The 25,555-nt window shown below is 40.3% G+C and overlaps 2 protein-coding genes across 2 annotated transcripts in view; one reads left to right on the top strand and one right to left on the bottom strand.

Moving 5' to 3' along the window:
• The window catches only part of LOC143285942 (uncharacterized), a 37,796-nt gene extending 28,955 nt beyond the window's left edge, over positions 1–8,841 (top strand). The window contains exons 26-30 of the mRNA XM_076593396.1: positions 2,269–2,343; positions 4,321–4,481; positions 6,003–6,083; positions 6,736–6,894; positions 7,429–8,841. Of these exons, the coding sequence (XP_076449511.1) occupies positions 2,269–2,343; positions 4,321–4,481; positions 6,003–6,083; positions 6,736–6,894; positions 7,429–7,470 (518 nt within the window). The 3' untranslated portion in view covers positions 7,471–8,841. The remainder of the gene's footprint in view (positions 1–2,268; positions 2,344–4,320; positions 4,482–6,002; positions 6,084–6,735; positions 6,895–7,428) is intronic.
• Positions 8,842–14,164: 5,323 nt separating this feature from the next.
• Positions 14,165–25,555, bottom strand: part of LOC143285903 (uncharacterized) — a 35,015-nt gene continuing 23,624 nt past the window's right edge. The window contains exons 10-18 of the mRNA XM_076593355.1: positions 25,036–25,098; positions 24,203–24,292; positions 23,176–23,321; positions 22,000–22,077; positions 21,394–21,546; positions 20,641–20,768; positions 19,371–19,472; positions 18,567–18,742; positions 14,165–17,408 (exon numbers count right to left, since the gene is read on the bottom strand). Coding sequence (XP_076449470.1) covers positions 15,409–17,408; positions 18,567–18,742; positions 19,371–19,472; positions 20,641–20,768; positions 21,394–21,546; positions 22,000–22,077; positions 23,176–23,321; positions 24,203–24,292; positions 25,036–25,098 — 2,936 coding nt within the window. The 3' untranslated portion in view covers positions 14,165–15,408. The remainder of the gene's footprint in view (positions 17,409–18,566; positions 18,743–19,370; positions 19,473–20,640; positions 20,769–21,393; positions 21,547–21,999; positions 22,078–23,175; positions 23,322–24,202; positions 24,293–25,035; positions 25,099–25,555) is intronic.

Here is a 25,555-nt window from a genome sequence, read left to right as displayed (position 1 = left end):
ACTGATTCTTCTTCCAACGTTCTGGTCTGCATCACTTGTGTGGTAATCTAGGATACACAAGTGGGACATTACCCCACAAATCACCTACTCAGAGTGGACGACAAATGTCAAATGATTGTTATAAATGTTATACTTCATGCCTGCATTGCAATATACACGAAATATACCGTGCATATAGCTCCGGGAATTTAGGATGCTAAAGTGAGACTTCACCCACTTGTGTTAACTTGTACACACGATCGAGCGGGTTTTACGAGCATGACTTTTTTTCTCTTCTCTCTAACCATACCATTCAAATAGCTCAGGTACACTCTGTTTTAGGAGGTGGTTGGATTACGCAATGGCGAGTAGTGTTGGTCGTGAATGGAGTCTTGGATGTTAGTGTTAGTAGAAGTGTGTGTGTGTGTGTGTGTGTGTGTGTACGCATGCGTGGGTGCATTCAGTTCGTGCTCTTTGATATATACCTAACGGTTGTGGAGAGGATAATAGAAAGCTACATATTTTAATGTGTGTGTGCGTAGGTGCATGATTTTCATCCGCGAGGGGCGCGTGTACGTCTCTCTCTCTCTGGTTTTTAGAATGGGTGGACATCTGTCAATGCATGAAAAATGGTTGTACGGAAATACTGAAGTTAGAGTTGTTAATTCATATAAGTATTTGGGGATGATTTTTACAACAAAATTAAGTCTGAATAATGCATGGGAAGAATTTTGCAGAAAAGGTAAAAAAGGCGTCATCGAAATTTTGAAAACACTTAGAAAACTGAATTCTATTGATTCCTCTCTATCTTGGAAAATGATCGATGTACAGATAGAACCTTTACTGACATATGCAGCTGAAATCTGGGGACTAACGGTTAACTCACACATTGAGAGAATACATACTCATAAAATTAAACGTTTTATGCATGTTCCAATCCATTCACCCAATGCGGTTTTATATGGGGAAACTGGAAGATACCCTTTGTATATAAGAACTTTCGTCAAATGTATTAAGTATTGGTTAGAATTGTTAAAGCTTCCACAAACACGTCTGAGCAAACAGGCCTATGATATGATGCTTTTGCAGATGGAATTAAAAAAAAACTGGTGTTATAGAGTGAATAAGGTTCTGACTGAACATGGTTTTGGAATTGTGTGGTTGTCCCAGGGTGTAGGAAACGAACAGCAGTTTATTGCAGAATTCAGAGACTCATTTGTTCCTTCAAACAAAACTGGCATTCTGACATGGAAAGTAAAGAAAAATATAGCTGGTTCTTTTCTTTTAAAAGTATATTTCAATCTGAAACATATCTCAGATAATTACAGACAAATGACACAGAATGAATTATGCGAGATGTAGGTTAAGAACTCTGGGTTTTAATGCAAACAGGCGATGGTTTGAACCTGGGACTTCTATACAATCACCATGTCCTCTCTGTGGATACCATGTGGATGATGAAAAATATTTTCTTTTTCAGTGTGAAATTTATGATACTGTGCGAGAAAAGTGCATATTCTTTAAAACAGAGATGGCTAAAAGCCATGATGTTGTTACTGTTTTGTCATGTGATAATGAAATCATAATTAGATCGATTGCTAAATTCGTTGCAGAAGCTCAAACAATGAAACAAAGGTACATAAGTCAGAATAGTATCAACAGCATAGAAGACACTTAATTATAGTCAGTACAGAAGTTGCTATTTTATTTGAGCAAAACTAGAAAACATAACATTGCATACTTGAGTGTGTTGTTGAGGCAGTCTGTATTGGTTTGATATATTTTTGAATGGATGGTCGAGCTAGTCCCCATTTATTTTGATATTTTATTATCATTACATTTTTGTTTTTCTTTAGTTCCTTTTCGTTGAGCTTTTGTCAGGATGTGACTTAAGTGTTTCCAAGTATTGCATATTTTCCTGTTTTAAACAGACTGAAGGGTTCAAAGAAAAAAAATATAGTTTTTTTGTTGTTGTTTTGAAGCTAAAATATATGAATTTATGTTGTTGCCCCCTTGTCAAAAGACCTTTCTTGGCAATGACAATAAATAACTCCAGTGTCCAGTCTCTCTCTCTCTCTTTATGGAATGGTAATGATGATGACCAAAATGTGAGTCTGTGTGAAAGCGCTTGACATGTCAGCAGTGAGCACGTGTGTGCGTGTAACTCATCGGTGTTTACTTGGTTCTAGTAAGGGCGGAAGGTGTATGGGGGCGTCAGTAACCACCTAATAGTCGATCAGTGTTCAGATAAGGGGCTGACTCCTCATGCCAGTCCATCGTTGTGTGCAGCGGTGAACATTGCCGTTCCGGAGAGCAAGGACACGTCAGCACCCAGCCCGCGCGATGCCAATGCTTCACACAACAGTGAGTGGCATCAAAGCACGTGCCAACTGATATCTTTTAGGTGACACTGTGTTTTACTAGACTGTGGATGGCACTTACAGGCTGTGCTGTGCCGGTTGTTGTTTTTCTTTTTTGTTATTGTTTTTTGTCAAGGTTATTTTGTGTGTGTGTGTGTGTGTGTGTGTGTGTGTGTGTGTGTGTGTGTGTGTGTGGTGCTGGCCGGGTATTCTTCTTTTTCGTTTGTGGCCAGCAGCTCGCATATTCAGTCATTTCTATGAGTGGGTTTTTTACATCCATGACGATTTTCTAGAAATATTTTTCTATGCAACAACTCTCCGTTATAAGCAGCAGCGCACGTAAGCCATAGCCTTTGTTTCGAAAATCCACTTAATATATAAAGCTGACTTGAATTCGGAACTTGCAAACTTCCTTATTTGATCTTCTACATGCCGCGTATGCACATAATTCATTAAGACATTAAAGGTGCTGTCCGATTAGCACATAATTCATTAAGACCTTAAAGGTGCTGTCCGATGTCCGATGATCTCAAATAGGCACAGGAACAAAGCCCAATTCTTGCCAAGGGTCTCCTGATGTGGCCTGGACGATGCGGATTTTAGGCGTTTCTGGCACTGAATGCTCAATGAAAACCTGCTGAAATATACTGAGTTTCCGTCGCCAAAACCTTTTTCCGACACTAACACGTTATGTTTGCAGTTATTGAACCGTCATCTTCAAAATTTTGATATACTTAAACAAAGTTGATTGTGTGTAAACCCTTAGTTTAGGGTCGGGTGTAAGAACAAAATTTTAATGCTTATCCAGAGGGGGTGTCATGCAAATAGATCAAATTGTTTTTCTGATTGTAAAGCTCAATAACGAGGACTATTTCCAGAGAATAATTTGCATTGACATTGCCCAACAGACATCTGTTGACCTGCCGGGGAGACCGGACAGATCCAGCAACCCTTCACTCACACAAAGGCACTGCCCTAATTTCAGCCTCTGACATTTTTAATGGAATCATCATGATTTTATGGAGTGGAAGAAATTTATCTTCTCTTGTTATCCACTGTCCAGTTCGCCATCGTCTGGCCAAGTCCCATCATTAAATTTCATGACACGTATGCAGTTGTTGCTTCAGGTCTTCGGTATGTTTTCCCGTTCAACAACCAACATAAATTTGCTGATGTCTTTATTGTGGTTGATGAGCTCTGGGTATTTTCATAACCCACCGAATACTGACACAGATTACAGGCTCTTAAACGCGCGTATCTGATATGCATATGAAGCCCACACACTGACAGAGATACTCGGGGAAGAATCTACATAGCACTCTACCCAGTCGGCCACCACATCCGTTTCCCAAGTCCTGCAGTATAGAGTTGACTGTCGGCAGCGTGAGATACTTCCGCCTTAGTTTCTCTTCTTTCTTTCTGTCTAAGAAAAAGTAAGTAAACCTGACTGCGAGATTCGTTTATCGAGTTTACTCTTTCTTCTTACCTGGGGAAAAGTTCTTCAGTGAAGCTAGTGACTATTTTGTGTGTCAGTGTAATCTGGATCGCGACATACCTGATTACATCTGTCCATTCAGGGAAAGGCATCTCGTCACATTTGTGATAAGCTGGCACAACATGTTCCGCTTATTGGCCTTGGACATACAACTTTGTTTGATGTTAAAGCTTGCCACCATCTTGCACACGAACCAGTGAAAAGAGTCACTGGATGAATATATTCAGAAGAATGCTCATAGCTTTCTTTCTGTGACCAACTGCTTTCTACTTCAACACGACAGGTAGAATATCAGAAACTGAGGAAATGGTCAACAATCTGCAACCTTAGCTCTTCCTCTGTGCGTGCGCGCGTGCGTGCGTGCGTGCGTGCGTGCGTGCGTGTGTGTGTGTGTGTGTGTGTGTGTGTGTGTGTGTGTGTGTGTGTGTGTGTGTGTGTGTGTGTGTTCCTATGAATACCTATATATTTATTCAGCATTTATTGCAGGAAAGCAGACAAGCGATGTGTCAAACGAAGAGGTGTGCATCGTCTGTCAGACGGTGGCCAACTTCCTGAAGGAGGCTCTGAACGAACAGTCCACAGTGGACGAGGTGGAGAAGCTGCTGGATGACATCTGTAATCTCCTGCCCAACAACTTTACCGCCACTGTAAGTGATATTGGCTTTCCTGAATGACAACCTTACTGCCACTGTAAGTGCTATTGGCTTTGTGCTATTAGCTTTCCTGAATGACAACCTTACCTTCACTGTAAGTGCTATTGGCTTTCCTGAATGACAACCTTACTGTAAGTGCTATTGCCTTTCCTGAATGACAACCTTACCTTCACTGTAAGTGCTATTGGCTTTCCTGAATGACAACCTTACTGTCACTGTAAGTGCTATTGGCTTTCCTGAATGACAACCTTACCGTCACTGTAAGTGCTATTGGCTTTCCTGAATGACAACCTTACCGTCACTGTAAGTGCTGTTGGCTTTGTGCTATTGGCTTTCCTGAATGACAACCTTACCGTCACTGTAAGTGCTGTTGGCTTTCCTGAATGACAACCTTACCGTCACTGTAAGTGCTGTTGGCTTTCCTGAATGACACCCTTACAGTCACTGTAAGTGATATTGGCTTTCCTGAATGACAACCTTCCCGTCTCTGTAAGCGCTATCGGTTCTCCTGCCCGACAACCTTACTACCTCTGTAAGTTCTCCTGACCGAAAACCTTACTGCCACTGTGAGTGCTATTGGCTTTCCTGCTTGACAACTTTACCTCCACTGTAAGTGTTATTGGCTTTCCTGACCGACAACCTTGCAGCCACTGGAGGAGCTATTGGTGGACCATTGTACTATTTTGCTCGAGAGTTGCTTTGAATATTTCCAAGGATTGTTGGAGGACATAAGTACTTCTGTTGAGTACCTTCCATGTGTATGTGTGTTTGATGAGGTGATGAGGAAGGACTGACCTTCAGTTCCCATGGTCCGGCACTGACTGATCTGTTCCAGATCTTGTGGATAAAGTAATTGATATCCCACAATGGACGCTATACGTTGTGCCATTTCATGACGCTTAATGGAGAGAGAATGCAGTGCCACAAGAGACTGCATCTTAGATACAGTCCCATGCAAAAACTGCCATTTCATGAGGCTTTAACTGAGAGAATGGGCCAAGACAGACGAATAACACTTAGCTGTTTCATGAGGCTTAGTCAGCCAGTCCCATAAGGGATTGTATTGTGCCATTTCATGGTGCGTAATAGAGTGACATACAACTCACAATAGATTACAAACACTGAACACTGTGCCATTTCGTGAGGCTTTGACAGTAGCTGTCTCCTGAGGTTCAGATGTCTCATCTGCTGTTACTAATGATACCAGCTTGCATTTGTCTGTTGACATTACAAGACAGCTTGTAATGGGTCCTTTAAATTGTTCTCAGGAGTTTAGCACCCCCCCCCCCCTTTTCCGCCCCTCCCTCCCCCCTACACCTCCCCCATCTACACACACTCATCTACTCTTTATATATATTGCTTGATGCTCTCTTTAGATTGAAAAAAAAAAAGGTCAAACAAGCACTGATTTCCGTGACTAAAGAACACATCAATATTTTAAAAGAAACTATACATATATAGATTTTTATTCATCACTTCATTCATTTCCATTGCCTCTTTGTTTCTATTCTACAGTGCAACACACTTGTTAAGCAGTTCACTCCCCTGGTCTTAAAACTGCTGGCTGAAAAGGACAATCCTTTGGAGCTTTGTAAGGTAAGAAAACCAGAGAGACTGAGCACGCAAATGTGGTGTGCCTATGTACATGCACACCTGTTTATTTGATTAACTGTGTTGCATACATTATTTGGCTTGATTAGCTGAGCACCAGGCTTCCATTGAGAAGTTTGTGGGTTTGAATCTCTCATTCCCCTTAGCACCTGATTCCCACATCATTTGCATTGTATGTTGTTGTGATGGAAAAATTCATAAATGGAGTGATGTGATGTGTTTCCACATTGGCTGTCAAACTGTAAGTGTGTGGTAATGTGTGTGCATGCATGGAAGATTTATACAGTACATAGTGTCACTGGTAAACAAAAATTAAACATGAGCACTTGTCAAGAAAATGGGGACAGGAGAGAAAGGGAGGAGATGGAAGAAGACAATGGTAAAGAGGGAGATGTGGAGAGGAACAGACAGGGAAAGACTTAAAGACTTTTGAGAACATGACACACACACAGAGAGAGAGAGAGAGAGAGAGAGAGAGAGAGAGAGAGAGAGAGAGAGAGAATGTGTGTTAATTTCTATGCATCAGTGCCTTTTTTTATTTACATCAACTCTGCAAATTAATTTACAATTCATAGCCTTTAACTTCGCACATTTGACTTTTTATCAAATGCTGCTTGTTGCTTTATATGGATGGCAGGAGCTGAAGATGTGCTCCGCAGATGCACATGAAGGGAGACTGAAGCTTGCAGCACCCACAGAAAGGGTTGATGAAGGCAGAGAGGCAGTGGGGGTGGATGCCTGTACCTATGGTCCTTCCTTCTGGTGTGCCAATATGGACAATGCCCGCCAGTGTGGGGTAAGAGGGGTACTTGTTGGGGGGAGGTGGGGGGTTGGGGGCGGGGGACAGTGTGTGTGTGTGTGTGTGTGTGTGTGTGTGTGTTTCCTGTGACTATGCATTAGCATACCATGCATGTTTGCAATGAGAGCAAAATTCCATTCTTAAGTTCAGAAAGCTGCAACTGAGTTGGCATGATCCATTTGAAGATCTATCATCTGGTATCTTTGGTGGTCCCATACGAAATCTTAAGTGCAGAACTCGGCTTGGTTAGAGAAACCAAACAAAATGAAATTCTATTTGAAGCCAGTAAAGGAAAAAATGCATTGCTTTATTACATCCTGCGCTCTGGGCAAAGAATGAGAGAGAGAGAGAGAGAGAGAGAGAGAGAGATTGGTTTTGCAAACTTCACAGAATTGGTAGCCCCATGCAGAAAGCAGAGTGGTAACGGATCTGTTAGAGTTGACTGTTACTTATTATCTTGGCCAAAAATAAGTATCTTATATCTATCTCAGTCTTCTCATAATACAAGATGCCTTTTCTTTTGGTGGACAGATGGTGCAGGAGTGTGTGGAGAAATATGGAATGAAGCCATGAGACAGGGGTCCCACCAGGCCATCACAGACCCCACTGATCAGCTTTTAAAAGACTTGTCATGTGTGATGAACAACTGAGCATACCATATAGCTCTATGATTCTGTGAATGAATATGAAAAATTTAATTGAGAGCAAACAGACAAGGAAACAGACATCACTGGGCCACAGAAAAGAATTGGTTAAAGGAATGAACATGGACTGATGGAGAATGAATCCAATGCAAAAAATTGAGTGTCACCAATTGTTACGCGTGTAAAATTTGTAACTAAATTGAATGTATAAAACTGTTAGAGTCTACACCTGTACAGACTCTTCATCATCATGCCGAGTGAAATGTGCAATACATTGTCAAATCACATATTTTGAAGTTTGTATTCAGGAGTTTGTTTCTGGGAGTCTTTTTATTCTCATTCCCAAACTTATCCCTGCCCCCACCTTTCTTTCACGGAAAATAAGTTGACAATTCCAGTATTAATTAACAAAGTGAAAAATATGTTGCCTGAATCTACAATTCAAAGAAATGAACAAAGAATCCCTCACATGTTGAAACAATTTTTTTAGAGTATGTTTCTAATCTGCCATCAGCCCACTTTTGCATACATAAAAATCTATGTCAACTAACTCCATCCCCCTTTTATCTTAATGTCCCTCCCCCCAAACAACAACAAAAAAACAAACAAACAAAAAACAACAACAAAAAAACAACAAACAAACAAACAAAACAAACAAACAAACAAACAAAACACACACACAAACCAACAAACCACACACACACAACCTATTTATGCATGGAACATGCTGTTGCCTGAAGTCAAAGAATGAGCGGCAAAATACTGATTAATCACCACAGCATCATGATTTCAATCATGATTCCCAATACGATGAGTCAAATCATTATTCTAACAGTCCCAGCTCTATGTTTGTGACATGATTTATGCATCATGATTTCAATCATGATTTCCAATACGATGAGTCAAATCATTATTCTAACAGTCCCAGCTCTATGTTTGTGACATGATTTATGACAAGGGTACTATAACCATGGGAAACCACAAACAGCACTATTCTGCAGTCTGAAGCTAATGGGTAACTGAATATTGCATCAAGAAAAATATTGAAAAGAAATGTTTCCCAACTAACTACAGAACTGAATGCCATTCATGTTTTTTTCAAGATGTGTTTTTATGTTTCTTAAGCTTGAGAAGACTAAGAAGAAATGTATCCAATGCTCCTTGACAGGATATTAAAAAGCATTTCCTGCTTGAATATTTCGGCCAATGACTGCTCATTCTGAATCTGATTATGGAAAGATAAATCATAATTTAAAAAAAAAAAGAAAAGAAAAAAAAAAGAAGCCAACATGGAAATCTTTGTGCATTTGTTTAGTTTGGTTTGTGTGTGTATGTCTCATGTGTGTGTTACTGTGACTGTATCTAACATCTGGGGTGCTATTTCTGAGTGTCTCTCACTTCACTCAAGAGTCCTTTAATTCCTTAACCAGTTCAGTGTCAGGGAATTTCGTTAAAAAAAAAGGAAAAAAAAAAGAAAAGAAAAAAGTGCTATCCCCTTGACAGGGAATTTTGAGGATTCAGGAGTAATAATTTTTTAAAATCTTAGTACAAAAACTATACAAGATACAGAAGTAAAGTAAATGTTCTTGTTGACCAAAAATGAATATGATTATTGATTCCAAATCTTTCCCCCCCCCCCCTTTCATTTTTTAAAATTTTTTTTATTGTAGATAATTATTCAAGCTTTTCAAAGTGATGTCAAAAATTTTTGTGTGCCAAAAGTCTAATTCTACCTCCCCAGAAAGACATTTGAAAAACAAAACTAGAAAACAAAATGCAACTGGAAATAGCATGTTTAAGGTAAATTATAGATGTAGAAGAAAATAAAACAGGTTATTTGTTTGTGATAACAATCACAATGCTCATAAAAATATAATTTTCTTTTTATTTTCAATGAAGACATTAAGCTGGTTTGACTGACTGATTGAGAAAAATCATTTTGTTTAAACAAAAAAACAAAAACAGAAGAAAACAAAAAACAACAAAACACAAAAAACAACAAAAAAAAAAAAAAAAAAGAGAGAGAGAGAGAGAGAAAGAAAGAAAAGAGAGAAAGAGAGAGAGAGAGAGAGAGAGAAAGAAAGAGAAAAAAAAACAAGAGAGGCAAGGCTTCAAGACTCACTTGTGATACACTTTAAAAAAAATATAATCGTTAAAATGTGTTCTGTATTTGTTATTATAAAGCTTCGCGTTTCAAAAAAAAAAAAAAAAGTCCTAACCAGATTCGAACCCCGCGTGTTATCCATTACACTATCGTGGCTCCTTAACTGACGTTCTAAAATTTAACATTTGAACATACTTTTTTAAAGGGTGATAAATCAATTGCAGTATTCGCAGTGAGAACGCTGTTTAAATCATATTATTCTGGTGTATCTTGGGCATTCAAAAAATCTTAAAGGGTAATAAAAAATTCTTTTTAATGGCTATCACCGCAATCACACTGCAACATTTAGCCGTTTTCACTAGATCTAGATAGATGTACAAGTTTAGTTACACCCGCCGGGAATGTAGTACGACACGGTCGATTCAATTTCTCTTTTATGTTCATTCTAGTTTTATAGTTTTAAAGTTGATATTAAAATTTAGTATTTTGTTAAACTAATAACATGTAGAGCCAAGTACAAGTACTTCTAAACGTCGTAATTAGTGAAAAGGACTTAATTTTGAGAAAAGTCAAGACTGGAAATTTGTTCGTTTCATCGTGATCAGTTCAAGGTATTAACTTGCATGGTTTACAATTTTTAACTGTGAATTCCGACTGATTCTGTGGATATTTTCATGGCAGTTTGGGGCATAATCCAGTAAGTGATGAGGCGTTCACAAATCTTTCTCTGAATAAATATTTAACGGTCTCCTTCTCCAACTTTCCATCACATGTTATCGTGTATTGTCCATTGAATATAGGATTGAATGGGCAGGTCAACAACTTGAAACAAAATGGTGTCGTTCGCGTTCGCGAAGAATATGAGCACGCGCTTTGAATGTGTATAAATATGTGTACACAATTAATTTTTGCCCATGACCTTCAGGGCTCAGCCAACAGATCTGTAAAGTCCACACATATTGATTTTAGTATTTTCCGAAAAAGACCCACTTGGGCGAATGAGCATAGTGAAAGCCCTGTACACTTGAGTAAAACACGCAAGCTTTTTATGTATTGAGTAAAATTTCAAAATGTAATGTTTAAGATGAGAAAGATCAGTTTAAAGCAAATCAAGTCCCCTAGCATTAATTACAGAGTAATTTCCCTTTTTTACTATCTGCACCAAAACATTTGCAAAATAAATAAAACTTCCATGCTTAGCAAAAGAAGTTCCTGTCTGAACAAAAAATGATAATAATGACTGCTCTTGTTGTTGTGTCAGAATATCAGATCAAAGTGCCAAGTTTAGAGAATATAAAATATATAAATATAACAGTAAATGCAGTTTGCATATAATTAGGCTTCATTTTTTATTTTTTTGTGCCCATCCCAGAGGTGCAATATTGTTTTAAACAAGATGACTGGAAAGAACTGAATTTTTCCTATTTTTATGCCTAATTTGGTGTCAACTGACAAAGTATTTGCAGAGAAAATGTCAATGTTAAAGTTTACCACGGACACACACACACACACACAACCAAACACCAGGTTAAAACATAGACTCACTTTGTTTGCACATGTGAGTCAAAAACCAGCAAAGTCAGTTTCAGTCTCTCAAAGAAACATCACTGCATTCAGAAAAAATTCAAAAACACTACACGACATCTGCTAGGCAGATACCAAACCAGTAGCATAACTCAACATGATTTTCAGGCCTTGAGTGCATGCATATACATTTGTGAACAAAGAGTGGATTTCTACTACAGAATTTTGCCAGACAACAAACCTTGTGTTGCCATGGGTTCTTTTTCAGTGCACCAAATGAGTGCTGCATTTTGGTTTATTGTCTCATCCTGAATTACTAGATTCTCAGTTTGACTTTCCAGTCAAATGTGGAAGAAGGGTGAGACCATGATTTGAATCCAGAACATCATGGTTGCTGTACTGGCAGATAAGCATCTTATCCATTTTGCATCCTTTTTTCCAAAGGCAAACTCAAACAAAACAAGACAGGAGAATAATGTTGTACAATGAAAGTTGCAATTCCACTTAGTAGAACCCTTCTTCAGCCATGTAGGCTATGTCTGGTGTTCTGAATAATGAAATTTGTCAGTGACTCAACAGAGAAATGAGATTTTGCCAATGCAAGATCAACGCAGAACATGACCACCACAGCAATAAAACCAGAGAATAATTTTTTTTTTTTTTACCAAAAGCAAATCATAACCTCTCCTCCTTCCCTCACAATAGACCTCTGGCGAGTTCCATGCTTACATGAATTATAAAGGCACGTCACATTATCTGTGCTCTTGAAGTTGATTGGTTCTCCAAACTTGTGAGCAACAAAGGCGATCAAGAGAGGCAGAATGTGTGAAACAGCAGGCTTCATTTTTCAACTTTTTGCTTAATATTTGTGTGTGTGTGTGTATGTGTGCGTGCGTGCGTGTGCACATATGGTAGCACTTTAATGTACACAGTTTGGTTGTTACAATGGAGGCTATCAACTGAAGAAATGGGGGAACAGCACATATTTGCTGCTTTTATCTATGTTGATCGCCTTTGGCATTGCTCGCTATTCTGAGTTTAAAGTTTAACTCTCTCCATACGAACGGTGAAAGAGATGACGTTAACAGCGTTTCACCCCAGTTACCATCATCAAAATATTGCAAGCGGAAGGCTCTTATACTGAAGAGGTGAATGTTGGCAAAGAATACCACAATTCTGACGATGGAAGCTAAATGTTGGGTCATTCAGACACCCACAGGACATCCGAGGGGTCTGTGTAGAGGAGAAGAGAGGACTGGCTGTACTGAGTGAGTTAATGCACTTGCATTAGATCCAAGATGGCCGCAGAACTCTCCAGTGGTCTACTACAGTACTAGCAATGGTGTATTGTATGAATACATCATTTACATTCATAAATGTGCATTGTGCCCTTCACAAAGTCCAGTCAGTGAAATATTATCGAGAAGAAAGGGGTCCTCCATCTGACATATGTTCATTTAATTAGCATGCTTGTAATCCAGACCCATTAAACAAACCATTCAGATTCTGTTTGTGTTCATTGAACCAAATTCTGATGAAGGAAAAATCACAATAAATCATTAAATGTAGGATGTCAGTGGACATCTTACAGGCATTATGGCAACATTTTTTGGGGACATCAGCTGATTCAACTGGTTAATGACAAATGTTTCCCAAGAATGTCAACATGGGAGGAAGTTCCATACTTTATAAGACACCATGATCTTGGAAACATTGACCAGAGACCCTGCACTAATTCTAGTAATGACAAAAACAACAACAAAAAACCAACAACAAAAACAACAACAACAAAACAAACCAGAAATGAGTGAAAAGACAGTATCTGCTGGTTGACAAGCAGTGACTTTCTGAAGTGTTAACTGCAAGGCCTTTGGCAGTACTGTCATCATGGTGTGTTGAAGACAGGCACCGTTCCAGCATCATGACAGTGACCAAAGTGTGGCCTTGTTGATCTGTGTCACTTCAATGGAACTTGAGCAGTACTCCACAGGAATGCAGATTACATGGTCTGACTAAACTTCTGGCCATGAAACACTGTCCATGATGCAGTGGCTGGTGGACCACAGGTATGATTCAAATGCAGCCTTAAATGATAGATGCTCTGGGATAGAGCAATAGCTTAATGGTAACATGTCTGCCTAAGAAGCCAGAGAATCTGAGTGCACAGGATTGAATCCCACACCTGCCAGTACTTTCTCCCCCTCCACAAAAACTTGAGTGATGGTCTGGATGCTTTTCATCTGGATGAGACAATAAGCAGCATGAACTTTGCACATGTAAAGAACCCAAGGCAACAAAAGGGTTGTCCCTGGTAACATTTTGTAGAAAAATCCCACTGAAATCTGTTATCAGTTTTTTGTTCTGATTTAGAAAGAATGTTAATACAGTAATTAAGCAGTTGTTTATAATCAACTTAACTCACTCAGTATGGCCAGTCCTCTCTTCTCCTCTACACAGACCCCTCAGATGTCCAGTGGGTGTCTGAATGACCCAACCTTTAGCTTCCGTCATCAGAATTGTGGTATTCTTTGTCAACATTCACGTCTTCAGTATAAGAGCCTTCCGCTTGCAATATTTTGATGATGGTAATTGGGGTGAAACGCTGTTAACGTCGTCTCTCTCGCTGTTCGTATGGAGGAGTTAACTTAAAGGAGCTTATTCTTTCTTCATTATTGACCATATTGATAAATGAATATTGCTAAGTGCCTTATATAAGAAAAATATATATACCCAAACCCTTAATTTTGAAATTAATATCAACCTTGTTTCACTCTCCTGTAGTGCTGTATATACTTCTAATTCTTTTTGTCAGGTTATATAACTATCTGAATTCTCTGCTGGATGACTAACAGACACATACGATATATTGTTTTCTGTACTTATTTTTCAATGGTGCGCTATGTTCATACTGCACTTTTGCAGTTCTGCTCTGGAAATGGCTTAGCCCTAAAGATGTTTTTGTATTTTACATTAAAAAAAAAAGAAAAGAAAAATCCTGTATGCTATTGTTTTTATTTAGTAAACAGTAAACAAGTGCAACAATCTCACTCTTTTAACTCAAGTAACATAATAAACCCATTTGCTTTCAACAGGACAGGGGCAAACATCACACTTACAAAAATAAAATTACTGTATTTGTTTTGGCTTTGTGTAAAACATTTATGTCCTTACTTAATTTTCTATGCTCTTTTTTTCATTTATTCATTAGTGTGTGTTGAATTCAGTGTGATGAACAATATCTACTACTACTGGAGTCTGTAAACTGTTTTTTGAATATCAATGCTAAACCGAGCAGTTTTCCTTCTATTAAGTTACAGAAACAGTCATGACAAAGTCATACTTCCAAACTCAGTCTTAATGAAATACACATCTATGAGAGAACACAACTGAACAAAACAATCAATGAAACAAAGAAACAAAAGTAAAACAAAATAACACAAACTTACAATAAGTCATGCATGCACTCACACAGAGAAACATTTGCTTGGAAGCAGTGCACTAAAAACACACAAATTATGCAATAAGGGCAGTCCATGCATTTTTAAAAATTTTTTATTATCATTATTATTGTTTTTCCTGTTTTAATGAGGACATACCTTCCAACCAAATACCCCAATCACACTGCATAGGCATTCATGATCATGAAATATATCCAAGTTCAGAATGTAGATCAACAGGGACATATCATCCTTCAAATATAATAACAATGCTTAACAAGTGCTCTCCAGGGTCAGGGTTCCATCACTTCAACACACCACTTCACAGTCAGCAGTCTGCTAAAAAAAAGAAAAAGAAAAACAACACACTTCCACATCTGAATCCATATCCAACTCCACAATCGGCCGGGCCCTAACTATAAAACAATTTTCACTTATTGATCAAAAATATTCACATCCATACTCCACACACCCTAACAATCAGTTTTCACAAATAGGTACATACACCCATACTTCATATATTGTAACAAAACAAATAGCTTTCACTGATAACTCAATATTCATATCAACACTTCATAAATCAATTAACAAACATCATGAAACAGTAACTCTGAACTGCAAATTTAAGTCGGCACAGAATCAAATCACACTATTTCACAGGCACACACAGAAACCTACACGTGCCTAGGAAAAGGGTGGCTTTCAACAAAAGTTTTGATTAAAAAACAAAACCTCTCGCACTGTCATCGACTGGAAGGGGCATGAGGAAACCATGAACACACAAACTGCCCTTTGTGACACATTAACGGTGACGTTTCTCTTTACTTCGATCACGCCTACCCTCTTCCTTGTTTCTTTGGGATGTTTTACGTCTTTCTTTTTTATCACGTGACAGCGAGCGTCTCATGGCAACGCCGTCATCATTTCTCTCCCTCACTTTCTCCTTCCTGGCTGGAGGGGAGACAGAACGGTCGTCTGTTTCACGGTACTGATCTCTGTTCATATCTCGACGCTTTGTCAAGGGAGGTGAATGTGTCAATTCTCTCCTACTCTGACGGACAGGACTTTCGGGTTCTACCTGTCCTCTGCTTCTGTCTCTACGATTCATCTCTCTCTCCACCATCCTACCTTTGTCTGCATCATCTCTGCTTCGGTCAAGCTCCATCCTCCCCCTGTCCCTGTCTCCCCGACCTCGATCCAGTTCACGATCATCTCTTCTGTCTATCCCCCTATCCAGGTCACCCCTTCCTCTATCCACATCTCCCCGGCCTCTTTCCATACTCTTGGACACATTGCCCCGCCCTACATCCATGTCCACCCGTCCTCTTTCCCCATTTCTCTCCATGTTTCTCCCTCGCTCCATACCCTGGTCAAAGTCTCTGTCCCAATCCAAGTCCCCACGCCCTCGCTCCAGGCTCCGCCTGACGTTGCTTCGCCCACGCTCCACCTCCCCTCTGCCCCTGTCAAGGCCACGCTCCATGTCCCTGCTTCTGTCCATGTCTCCTCTAGCCCTGTCCATGTTCCTCTCTCTCTCCAGGTCTCTTCGCCCCCGATCCACGCTTCTGTCTACTTCAACTCTACCCCTGTCCATATCTACTCTTCCCCTGTCCATGTCACCTCTTCCCCTATCCATGTCACCTCTACCCCTATCCATATCCATTCTTCCTCTATCCATATCATCTCTTCCCCTGTCCATGTTTCGATCAAGGTCTCCCCTACCCCTGGGGAAGTCTTCCCTTCCTCTGTCTACATCCAGACGACCAGAATGTCGAGGAGGGCTGTCTAAACGGCGAGGTGGGGAATCCATCTCTCTTCTGCCCATACGAGGTGGTGGGCTCAGACTTTCACGCCTCCGCTGCCCTCGAGGTAGACTGTCATAACGACTGTCCAAATCCAAGTCCTGTCGGTCGTAAGGCCGCTGAGCTCCCTCATCCAGGTCCAACCTGTCATGCCTTCGAGCTGGAGGGAAATCCTCGAAGTCCTGCCGGTCTCGCCTCAAAGTGGGCGACATGCGGCCATGACGGTCCCCACCCCTTGGGGGTGGAGATGCCTCCAGGTCCATCCTGTCCCCTCTTTGCTGGAAATAGCCATCCGGTCTGTCAGACGTATCGTCCCATCGTGCCATCCCTCTCCCTGGGGACAGGTCACGCCGACCACCTCGACCCTCCACGGCACCATAGCCATCTTGGCGTCTCCTGGCTGGTGGTGGGGTTGGGGGTCGGCCCCGCCCCATGTCTTCCCTGTCGATCCTGTCTCGGCCACGCCCCATGTCATCTCTGCCCCGCATCATATCCTCCCTCGGCCGCCCAAGGTCCTCCCGGGTCATGCCCCTGCTGTCCCGCTCCCCTCGGAAGAAAGTGAGGTCCCTGTTCACACCCTGGTCCATGCTGTTGCTGAGGCGACGCTTTCGATCAGAGTTGCGTCGCCGCCGCTGGCCTCTTCCATCGCCACCTCCACGAGCGTTTCCACGCCCCTTTTTTTTCTTGGACTTGTCTCGGTTCTTCCTACTAGGGGGAGGGGACTCCTTGTGCTCCACTGCTGAGGGGTCCACCAGTGACATCCCTTTGGGCAGACTTAATTTGAGCAGTTTGTCCTCAATTCGAGAACGGCCGTCGTCTCTGTTGGAGTGGCGTCCTTGAGCGCTCTCTGTCTGGCCTGAATCATGACGGCTGTTCTGACGTTCCAAGCGTCTTGCACTATGTGAGCGTGATGGCTTGTCCTTCGGTACCTCTCTGGTCTTGGAGGTTTTGCCCTTCTTCTTCTCCATTTCTGAGTCAGAAGAACTGTCAGAGTCGTCCGAATCTGGGAACAGAGACATAACTGTAATGAACATCATAGCCAGACTTCCCAGCAATTCACATCCCAGCCCACTGTTCCCTATTATTTTGTCAGCTCTTTAACCCTTTCACCGCCAGTCAATTTAGAGTGCAAAATTCCATTGTGCTGTAAACACAGAAAATATGGTGTCTAAGAATAGCTGGGGATTCCCTCTGTGCTGTGCAGAAAATATGGCCTATCCTGCCACCGATCGTAAAGAGCAGTAGGTTCAAGGATAACAGACACATGATCTGGTCACCCTTCAGTGACTTGGGTCCTCTACATAGCTGCTGCATAAATACGAGTTTGGCAGTGAAAAGGTTCATCAGGCACTGGTTATACATATGTACTAGAAATGTCAGAATATATGTGTAATTCTTTGCCAAGTGACTACATCCATTCTGTTATTGTGTACATGTGTACTTTATGCATGGCAACAAATGTGTTATGTGCATGTGTGTCCATGTACATACGCTTTTCAGTGAAAGTATACAAACATGTCCATGCAAATGTTTGTAATGTGCGTGAGCATATGTGCTGCCCACATATACATACCCAGGGCGACTTTTCCCTTGTCTTTAAATATATTTAACCAAGGCAGACTTTACTGTGTACATAATTACCTGCCAGGGAAAACCACCTTGCTGGCACTGATTATGTGTGAATGAATTCACGTGTTACCTACTTCCGGGAGGTTATCGGCCGTAGTTTCGTTTTCTCCGCATAGGCGGATAGTTGTTTGCACAGGGCAGGAATGTCAGACCCCTGCCGGAGTCTGCACTAGTTGGGTCACAGTTAAGTATGTGTAATTAAATTCATGTTTATCAAATCATCCAACAGACCAACCCACCACTCCTTGTCTTGTGACCAAGGAAACAAAAACCCTGGTCTACTGAAAATCCTGTCCAAGACAATAACTTCCAAGCCCAGGACACTGTCTTCATGGACACCGTTCCACAGGGCCATTTTTGGGGGGTGGGAGTAGGGGATGGGGGCTTTTTCATCACTGCCCAAGAAGTAACTGACACGGCAAAATATGTACAAAATAAAGAACTGTCAAACAAAGCAGAACAACTGTTGCAACTACAACAGGCACTTAGAGGACATACACAATCAAATAAAGATGTTGATCTCCAAACTGACCTGAATCTGAACTGTCTGAAGAACCCGAGTCAGAGCTGTCAGAGCTGTCTGAATCAGAGCTGTCTGAATCAGAGCTGTCCGAGGATGAGGTAGGAGGTTTCTGTTGCTGTTCCTGTTGCTGCTTGTGCTGCATCAGTTGCTTGGAGATGCCCTTCAGGTGTTCTCGTAGGTCTTCCCTGTCAAACATCATCATTTGTACTGCACAGTCACTACTTCCATACAAGGTGTTTTTTGGTTTTTTTTTAAATTAAATTTTTTTTTTTTTTTAAAGCAATTTCAGTGCAGCAATGACACATCATTATTTCCATCGATTCAGAGCTTGGAAACAGAACAGATTTCGGAATGTGTTCCCCTCCCTCTATTTAAACACACAGACAGTACATCAGACTTGAATCTACATTCAAACTACTAAAATCAACTGAACAATATTTTCCTCTATCAGACCCTTTTGAAAGATCCATCCAAGATCATACAAGTAATATATTTTCTTTCCAGGCTTTCCCTCCACCAAACATCTTAACCAATGAATAAGGCAAAATTCACTGACCAAAGAAAAGCAGCCCACCTTCATAAAAGAGGAAAATCACACACATACAAAAAATAAATCAATCGAAACACTACACAATACTTGTTGCACAGACTGAAAGACTTGTATGTCCAGTTAGACAGGAATCTTTATTCCAGCAGACCTGACACCAGGGAAACATGGCTATGATATGAAATGGACTAATTTCTCTCCAATAAGTTATAATACTTCCAATTCACAATAGTGAACTAAACACAGAAGCAGCAATAGACACTTACGTCAGACCCCCAAGTCCGATGGTGGTAAAAAAGTTGATGGCAAAGCGCGTATCCTTGGGGTTACTGCGTGGCAAGATTCCTTCAAAGAACTCCTGCAGGGTTCTGTAAGAATGGAACCAACATACAATTAACAAACCAACCACAACACAGTAAGTGCAGGGTATTTAAAGGAAAAATACAGATGAGATTAAAAATGATAATAGATGGTGAGTACGTCTTAATGGCTGGAAACTGCTGTTCAGCTCACTGATTTGTTGGAAGAGAGGGGGGTGGGAGGAACATGAGGGTGGGGTGAAGAAGAAAAAAAAGAAAGAAAAAAAAGAAGCCATTTAGATGTACTCACCTTTTCAGTACAGACTACTGTGACCTGCCAACACCTCTTCACCTGACAAAGAGTTTATGACTCAAAGTGTCGTTTTTATCTTCGTTTAAAGGTACCTTTGATTTGACACCATCTTTTATCATTTTAAAGTCGTTTTAAAAGGTCCAGCAGTCACCATTTTTTCAACAGATGAGATTGTTGGTGTTACTTATATAATGTAGGATAGACAGCATTTATGCAGATTCAAAAACTTTTGTGCCTGGCTAGTGTTCAGTGTCAAAATGTCTCAATAAACCACCATTTCCATGCTGAATCATTACCTAACAATTGGCTGGTTTTCGTTTGTTGGGAATTTTCTCCTGTTTTCTTTGCCCAAATACCACTATTCCAGACACCCTCAAAAACATCCTCCTTACCAGAACTCCATCAATAATAATTCTACCCCTTACAGTTCTAAAGGATTTAATGTCAGGTCACCAGGAGATTACACACCAAAAGACCCTACTGTTGAGTCACTGAAGTGGTATTCAGCGATGCTTATTCGATTCAGCATATGCAGAATGCCATCTTTTGTCTCCATGCTGACAATAACCAGTGGCAGAGCCAGACTGAGCAAGCATATCCCATCAAGTGAAGACCACTGAGTCCCTCCACAGCTGTCTTCATAAATCCACCAACACTGAGGTGACTATAAGGGAAGGCATACAAAGCCATGGTTTTCAAGAATTTAAAAAAAAAGCATTCTGCTTCTTTGGAGACTAATTTTAATTTGTGACCCCGTGATAGGGATGCATAACTGGGTATTCCGCTTCATGACTATGCAATAGGGATGCATAACCAATATTTTGCTTAATCAATAGCAGATAACAGCTGTATGCAACCCATTCTTAACACAAACACTGGGAAAAAGAAAAGAAAGATCAACAGCTAAAAACTTGTTTCACTTACGGGTCTCTCAGACGATTGTTAAGTTTAGGCAGTCCCATGTACTCAGAGAGCTCCAGGAAAAGGATTTTGATGAAGATGCGGCTGGCCGATGTGGTGTCCTCCTCAGTCAGCTTCATACAGCTCATCACCTGTCACCATCACCACCATGCTATCATCATGGGAAAACAGCAAACAAACATCTTGTTCTTACATCCCAACAATTCAACCTATACAGTTCAGGACAAAAATATATGAGGTTGCCAACTTGGTATTTTCCATAAGAATGATTACAAAAACCTGATATCTGTTGTTCTTGATATATTTCAATCTACAATGAGAGCCCTCCATGTATCTAACGTTGCTCTGTTGTAATCTATAAAACCGAAATGTTTAATTTCTTCCCAATCTTGTTTTTGTTCTTTTTATTCTTATTTTTATTAGTTGTTTTTTTTACAATGTCCTGAGTCAGTGATTCTTTACAAAACAAAATTGACAATTCTGATTTGAATTAGAATCAAAATTTTGCTTTAACTGGAGAGAGACTGAGACCTTGTGTGTGAGAGATAGTGAAGAAGGAATAGAGAGAGAGAGTGAGGGAGAGTGTGTGTGTGTGTGTGTGCAAGACAGACAGGAAGGGAATCTTTGTGTGTGCATTTTTTTCCAGTGTACATAAGTCAGTGTGTGTGCATGTGTCCGCTCAGTCAACATTTGACTATTTACAAAACAACCTGGATCAAGCATAATTTGCTGCCATTTACAATGTAACTGACTTACAGCCCAAGAAATGGCATCTGTGTGTAAGAGATGAGCAAAGAACTTGGCCACGTTGCGCAGTTTGTTGGTGTCCAGCCGATGGATTGTTTCAAACTGTTCGCGGAAAATGGTCTGGAATGGCTCCACATACTTCCTGTCCAGCTGACAGAATCGCTGCAAAAAGTAAATACTTCACTGTGATGCTTACCACTACTTGACCATCTCACAGAGAGAAAGACAGAGATAGGTGCTGATGGAGATGGGGGAATGGGATACGGTAAGAATGGAGAATGACAAAGCTGTCATTTAAATGTGACTGAATAAAGAGCTCCCAAGCAAGGAACAAAATTTGGAAAAGCAATGCAGAAATGAATTTTACTGATCTATTTAGAAAAAAAAGAAGAAAAAAAAGAAGAAGAAAAAAAAGAGACATTTCTTGGTGGTGTTTTGGGCTGACATATCAATAAGCAATTTTAGTCACATACAAACTAAATTCTGTAATTAAAAAAATAAATATCAATCAATAATATAACAATAATAATAAATTCACAGTGTGTAAATCAAAGATGTTCTGAAAAGATATATCCTAAATTTGGTTTATAGCAGTCAAATAGGACAATACTTTACCTGTGCCAGCAAGCCGAAAAATTTCTCATACGTCCTGAGCTGTGCACAGCAGTCCAGGATCATGTAGCAAAGCTCCACCTGAAAAGGCCAACATGGCATTATACAAATGTTCTGTTATGTGTCAGGACACACATTATACAGTTATGTATGAACAGACATACCTATGGAGACAAGACATTCTGAATTTACATCTAGCTGTCACTTCTTAACTCACTCAGGGACGACAAGTTTTCTCCCTTGCTTTTCCACACATACGGCCCATTTGTATGGGTTTGGAAAAAAATTACAAAAAATACAAAATACTGTGTACTGCCAATCACCCTGAATCACCATACCCATGCTCGCTTTCTGCATTAAATTCACTTTCTTCTTTGTCATTATCCACCTCTTCAATGTCCGACCCTTCAGTTTGTAGCATTTCAAGTACTTCGGCAACCCTAAAACGTTGCCGTCACTGCCTTGTTCGCTTCACAACATTCTGAGAAGAGCCCGCTTTGCTAACAGGCTGGCACACGAGCAGACGACCGGTCAGTGACTTTGTCAGCGTGTGTGCGAGACAGGCCACACATCCCAGGCTGACCAATCATACTGTTTGATTGTGGAGTGACCCAGAAAAGCGCACTCCGCTTGGCTAATCACAAAATCACGTGTACAGCGCATGATGGAATTTTACTTTCGGAGAATGCTATTCCATTCCTTCGTCCGAATCCGAATACGTTTTGTGTAGGAATGTGTGAGCATTCCTTCGTCCGGAAAGAGTTAAGGAGCTGACACAAGCCTTCTGATCACTTTAGATGTGCACATGTTGAGATCTCTCACTGTGTTAGATGGGCTTAATTTTATTTTTCTCTCAACACAGACTGTCTACTGTTCTAACCACATACTATATTTTATTGTTCTAATCAAACAAGAGTATATATATCCATTTTCATTACATCTGCCATTCAACTCTTAGTCATTTCTGAAAAAATAAAGTTATTCAGTTCTGATCCTTCCATAAAAATGTTCAACTGAAAAATGACTTAAATTTTTTTTTTTTTTAAAGGGGATTCTGACAGATTTTATCACATAATCCATTACCTTGTGGTGACATAACAAACCAAAGCCCACAGATACACCCACTGTCACAAACACAACCACTCCCACCAATGCCAGCATGTCCCACTGGGCACTGACCTCCTGTCCTGGCTTTAGCTCCATCTTGAGCAGCTTGTGAGCACATTCCTCAAAGTCCAGACTGGACTGGATGGTGAGGTAGATGGTGCGACGTAAGGCCACCATGTTTGTCTCTGTCTGGTCTATGATCTCCTGTTTCCCCTCTTCTGCACATACACCAATATATTGCCATTACACATTGTGCAGTTCATAAACCACCATCCACCACCATACTTGTATCATTCACAACCACCACCAAAATAAGGGTGATACTTTTATTTGGCATTGTTTCTTGCCCATAATGACTTCAAACACTGCTGAACAACACATTTTTGTGTCACAGTCAACTGACATGAAGACTGAGAAACTTAGCAATAAAAAAAAAACACACACAAAAAACAAAACAAAAAAACAACAACCAACAACAGAATCAAGGTTTACAACTGGACACAACACAAAAGATAAACCTACTTCATGAAGATGAAGCACACACACACACACATGCAGAGTGACAAGTAAAACACACATCCAAACTCAAAATGTATTTATGATTAAAAAGAAAAAGGGAACAGAAAATACCTAACATTAAGCCCTTGCCTAAAACTGATTATACGATAGAAAAATATATGGAATACAAGAAAAAGTTACTGAAAAGAGGAAGAACGCAATATGAATATGTCACAATGTATAATATATATAGTTCATAATATATCGCTGGTAAAAAGTAAAACATACTATAGTGTATCACTGGTAAAGAGTATTAAAATGAGTACTAATCAAGACAAAAATGGGAACAGGAGAGATGCGAGGAGACGGAAGAAGAAAATGGTAAAGAGGGAGATGCAGAGAGGAACAGATAGGGAAAGACTTTGAGAACATGACAGATGGAAAGAAAAAATGAGAGAGAGAGAGAGAGAGAGAGAGAGAGAGAGAGAGAGAGAGAGAGAGAGAGAGAGAGAGAGAGAGAGAGAGAGAGAGAGAGAGAATCTATCACATGTGAATCACAAAACAACACAACCAAAAGAAAGAAAAAAACAAGTTTTCTTACCTTTTTCCTCGTCATCATCATCACTGGAGTCTTCAGACCCTGACTCATCCCCTGATCCTCCTTCATCAGAGCTGCCTTCATCCAGGATTTCTGTTCACATAAGGCTGAGTGTCACCCTCTATTCACATCCTCAACAGTCACAGCATCATCGTGCAACACCATAACCTAAAAGGCCAGTCAGTGCTTCAATGTTTTGCCAGGCTACAGCCTGAGCATTCATATCAGTACTATATCATGTGATGCAACAAACATTTCAGTCAGTGCTTCATCAAATAAAACAGGTGCAAACTATGAATCAATGGTGAACATACACTGAACACCAAACTTCAAGTTGAAGTTTAACAATGCTGTGTGAAGTGCTTCCACAAAAGACCTTGTTTTCTTTCATATTGAATTGTGTGGGCCATCATGACACTTTGATCATGGTAAATGAAAGACACATACATGATACAGTTCAACAAACAATATTACTAATCTAAATCAAGAAAATAGTCCTTAAGACTACCAAGTGATATCCACCTAAACTGTGAGGCAGTCATGTATTACTCTGCATGCTTTGGTACTTCCTTGAAACAATCTGTTACACATGAGACTCGATAAAATGGTACAACAATGATTCCACTACAGGAATGGAAATGATTACACTGCTGGAATCAGATCAGATTCCAGTGCTGGAATGAGACGCAGGTTCCAGTTTTCAAAAAGCCGAACACCACTTCTGAAATGAGGATGATTCCAACAATGGAATGAAACGATGAATCTGCCATTGCCAAGAATAATGATAATTCTACAGCTAGAAAGAATAAGCTGAAGAGAACAATCCTGATACTTACCTTTCTTTAGTTCCTTGTACTTTTCCTCGTTTTCCAGATAGTCATCATCTGCCTTGAAAACATCTGCACATCAAAAATTACAATTTTGTTCATACAGTGAATATGAAAATATCAGTGTCAGTGGACTGACAAAAGCATGAGTGCAAGCAATATTTGTATCTATTTGCTTTTATAACAATTGACTTTTATCAAAATCAAAACAAAAACATATAACACCTAGCACACATTTTAAACACTAAACCACCTATCATCTGAGACACATTTTAAACATGGTACCACTTACTACTGGGAGTGAGAAAAAGTGGCAACAGATTAACTTCCAATGATCTGGGGTTTTGAGGGCGAGGTGAGCTGGAAGTTGTTTGCTGGAAAGAGAGTGAGTACAGGAGTGATTAGCTCACTGGCTGCAGCCAAACTGTCAAGGAGTGGAGGAGTGGCAGGAAAGGAGCAAAGAAGATGGACTGGTAGTAAGCTAGGATGAGGTGGACAACAGTAGCAACTTTACAAGTGGAGGAAGTGT

The sequence above is a fragment of the Babylonia areolata genome, chromosome 1, assembly GCF_041734735.1.
Source record: "Babylonia areolata isolate BAREFJ2019XMU chromosome 1, ASM4173473v1, whole genome shotgun sequence".
Taxonomy (NCBI): Eukaryota; Metazoa; Mollusca; class Gastropoda; order Neogastropoda; family Buccinidae; genus Babylonia; species Babylonia areolata.
Note: the sequence above shows the minus strand (reverse complement) of the source record. Positions and strands in the feature narration are given on the sequence as shown.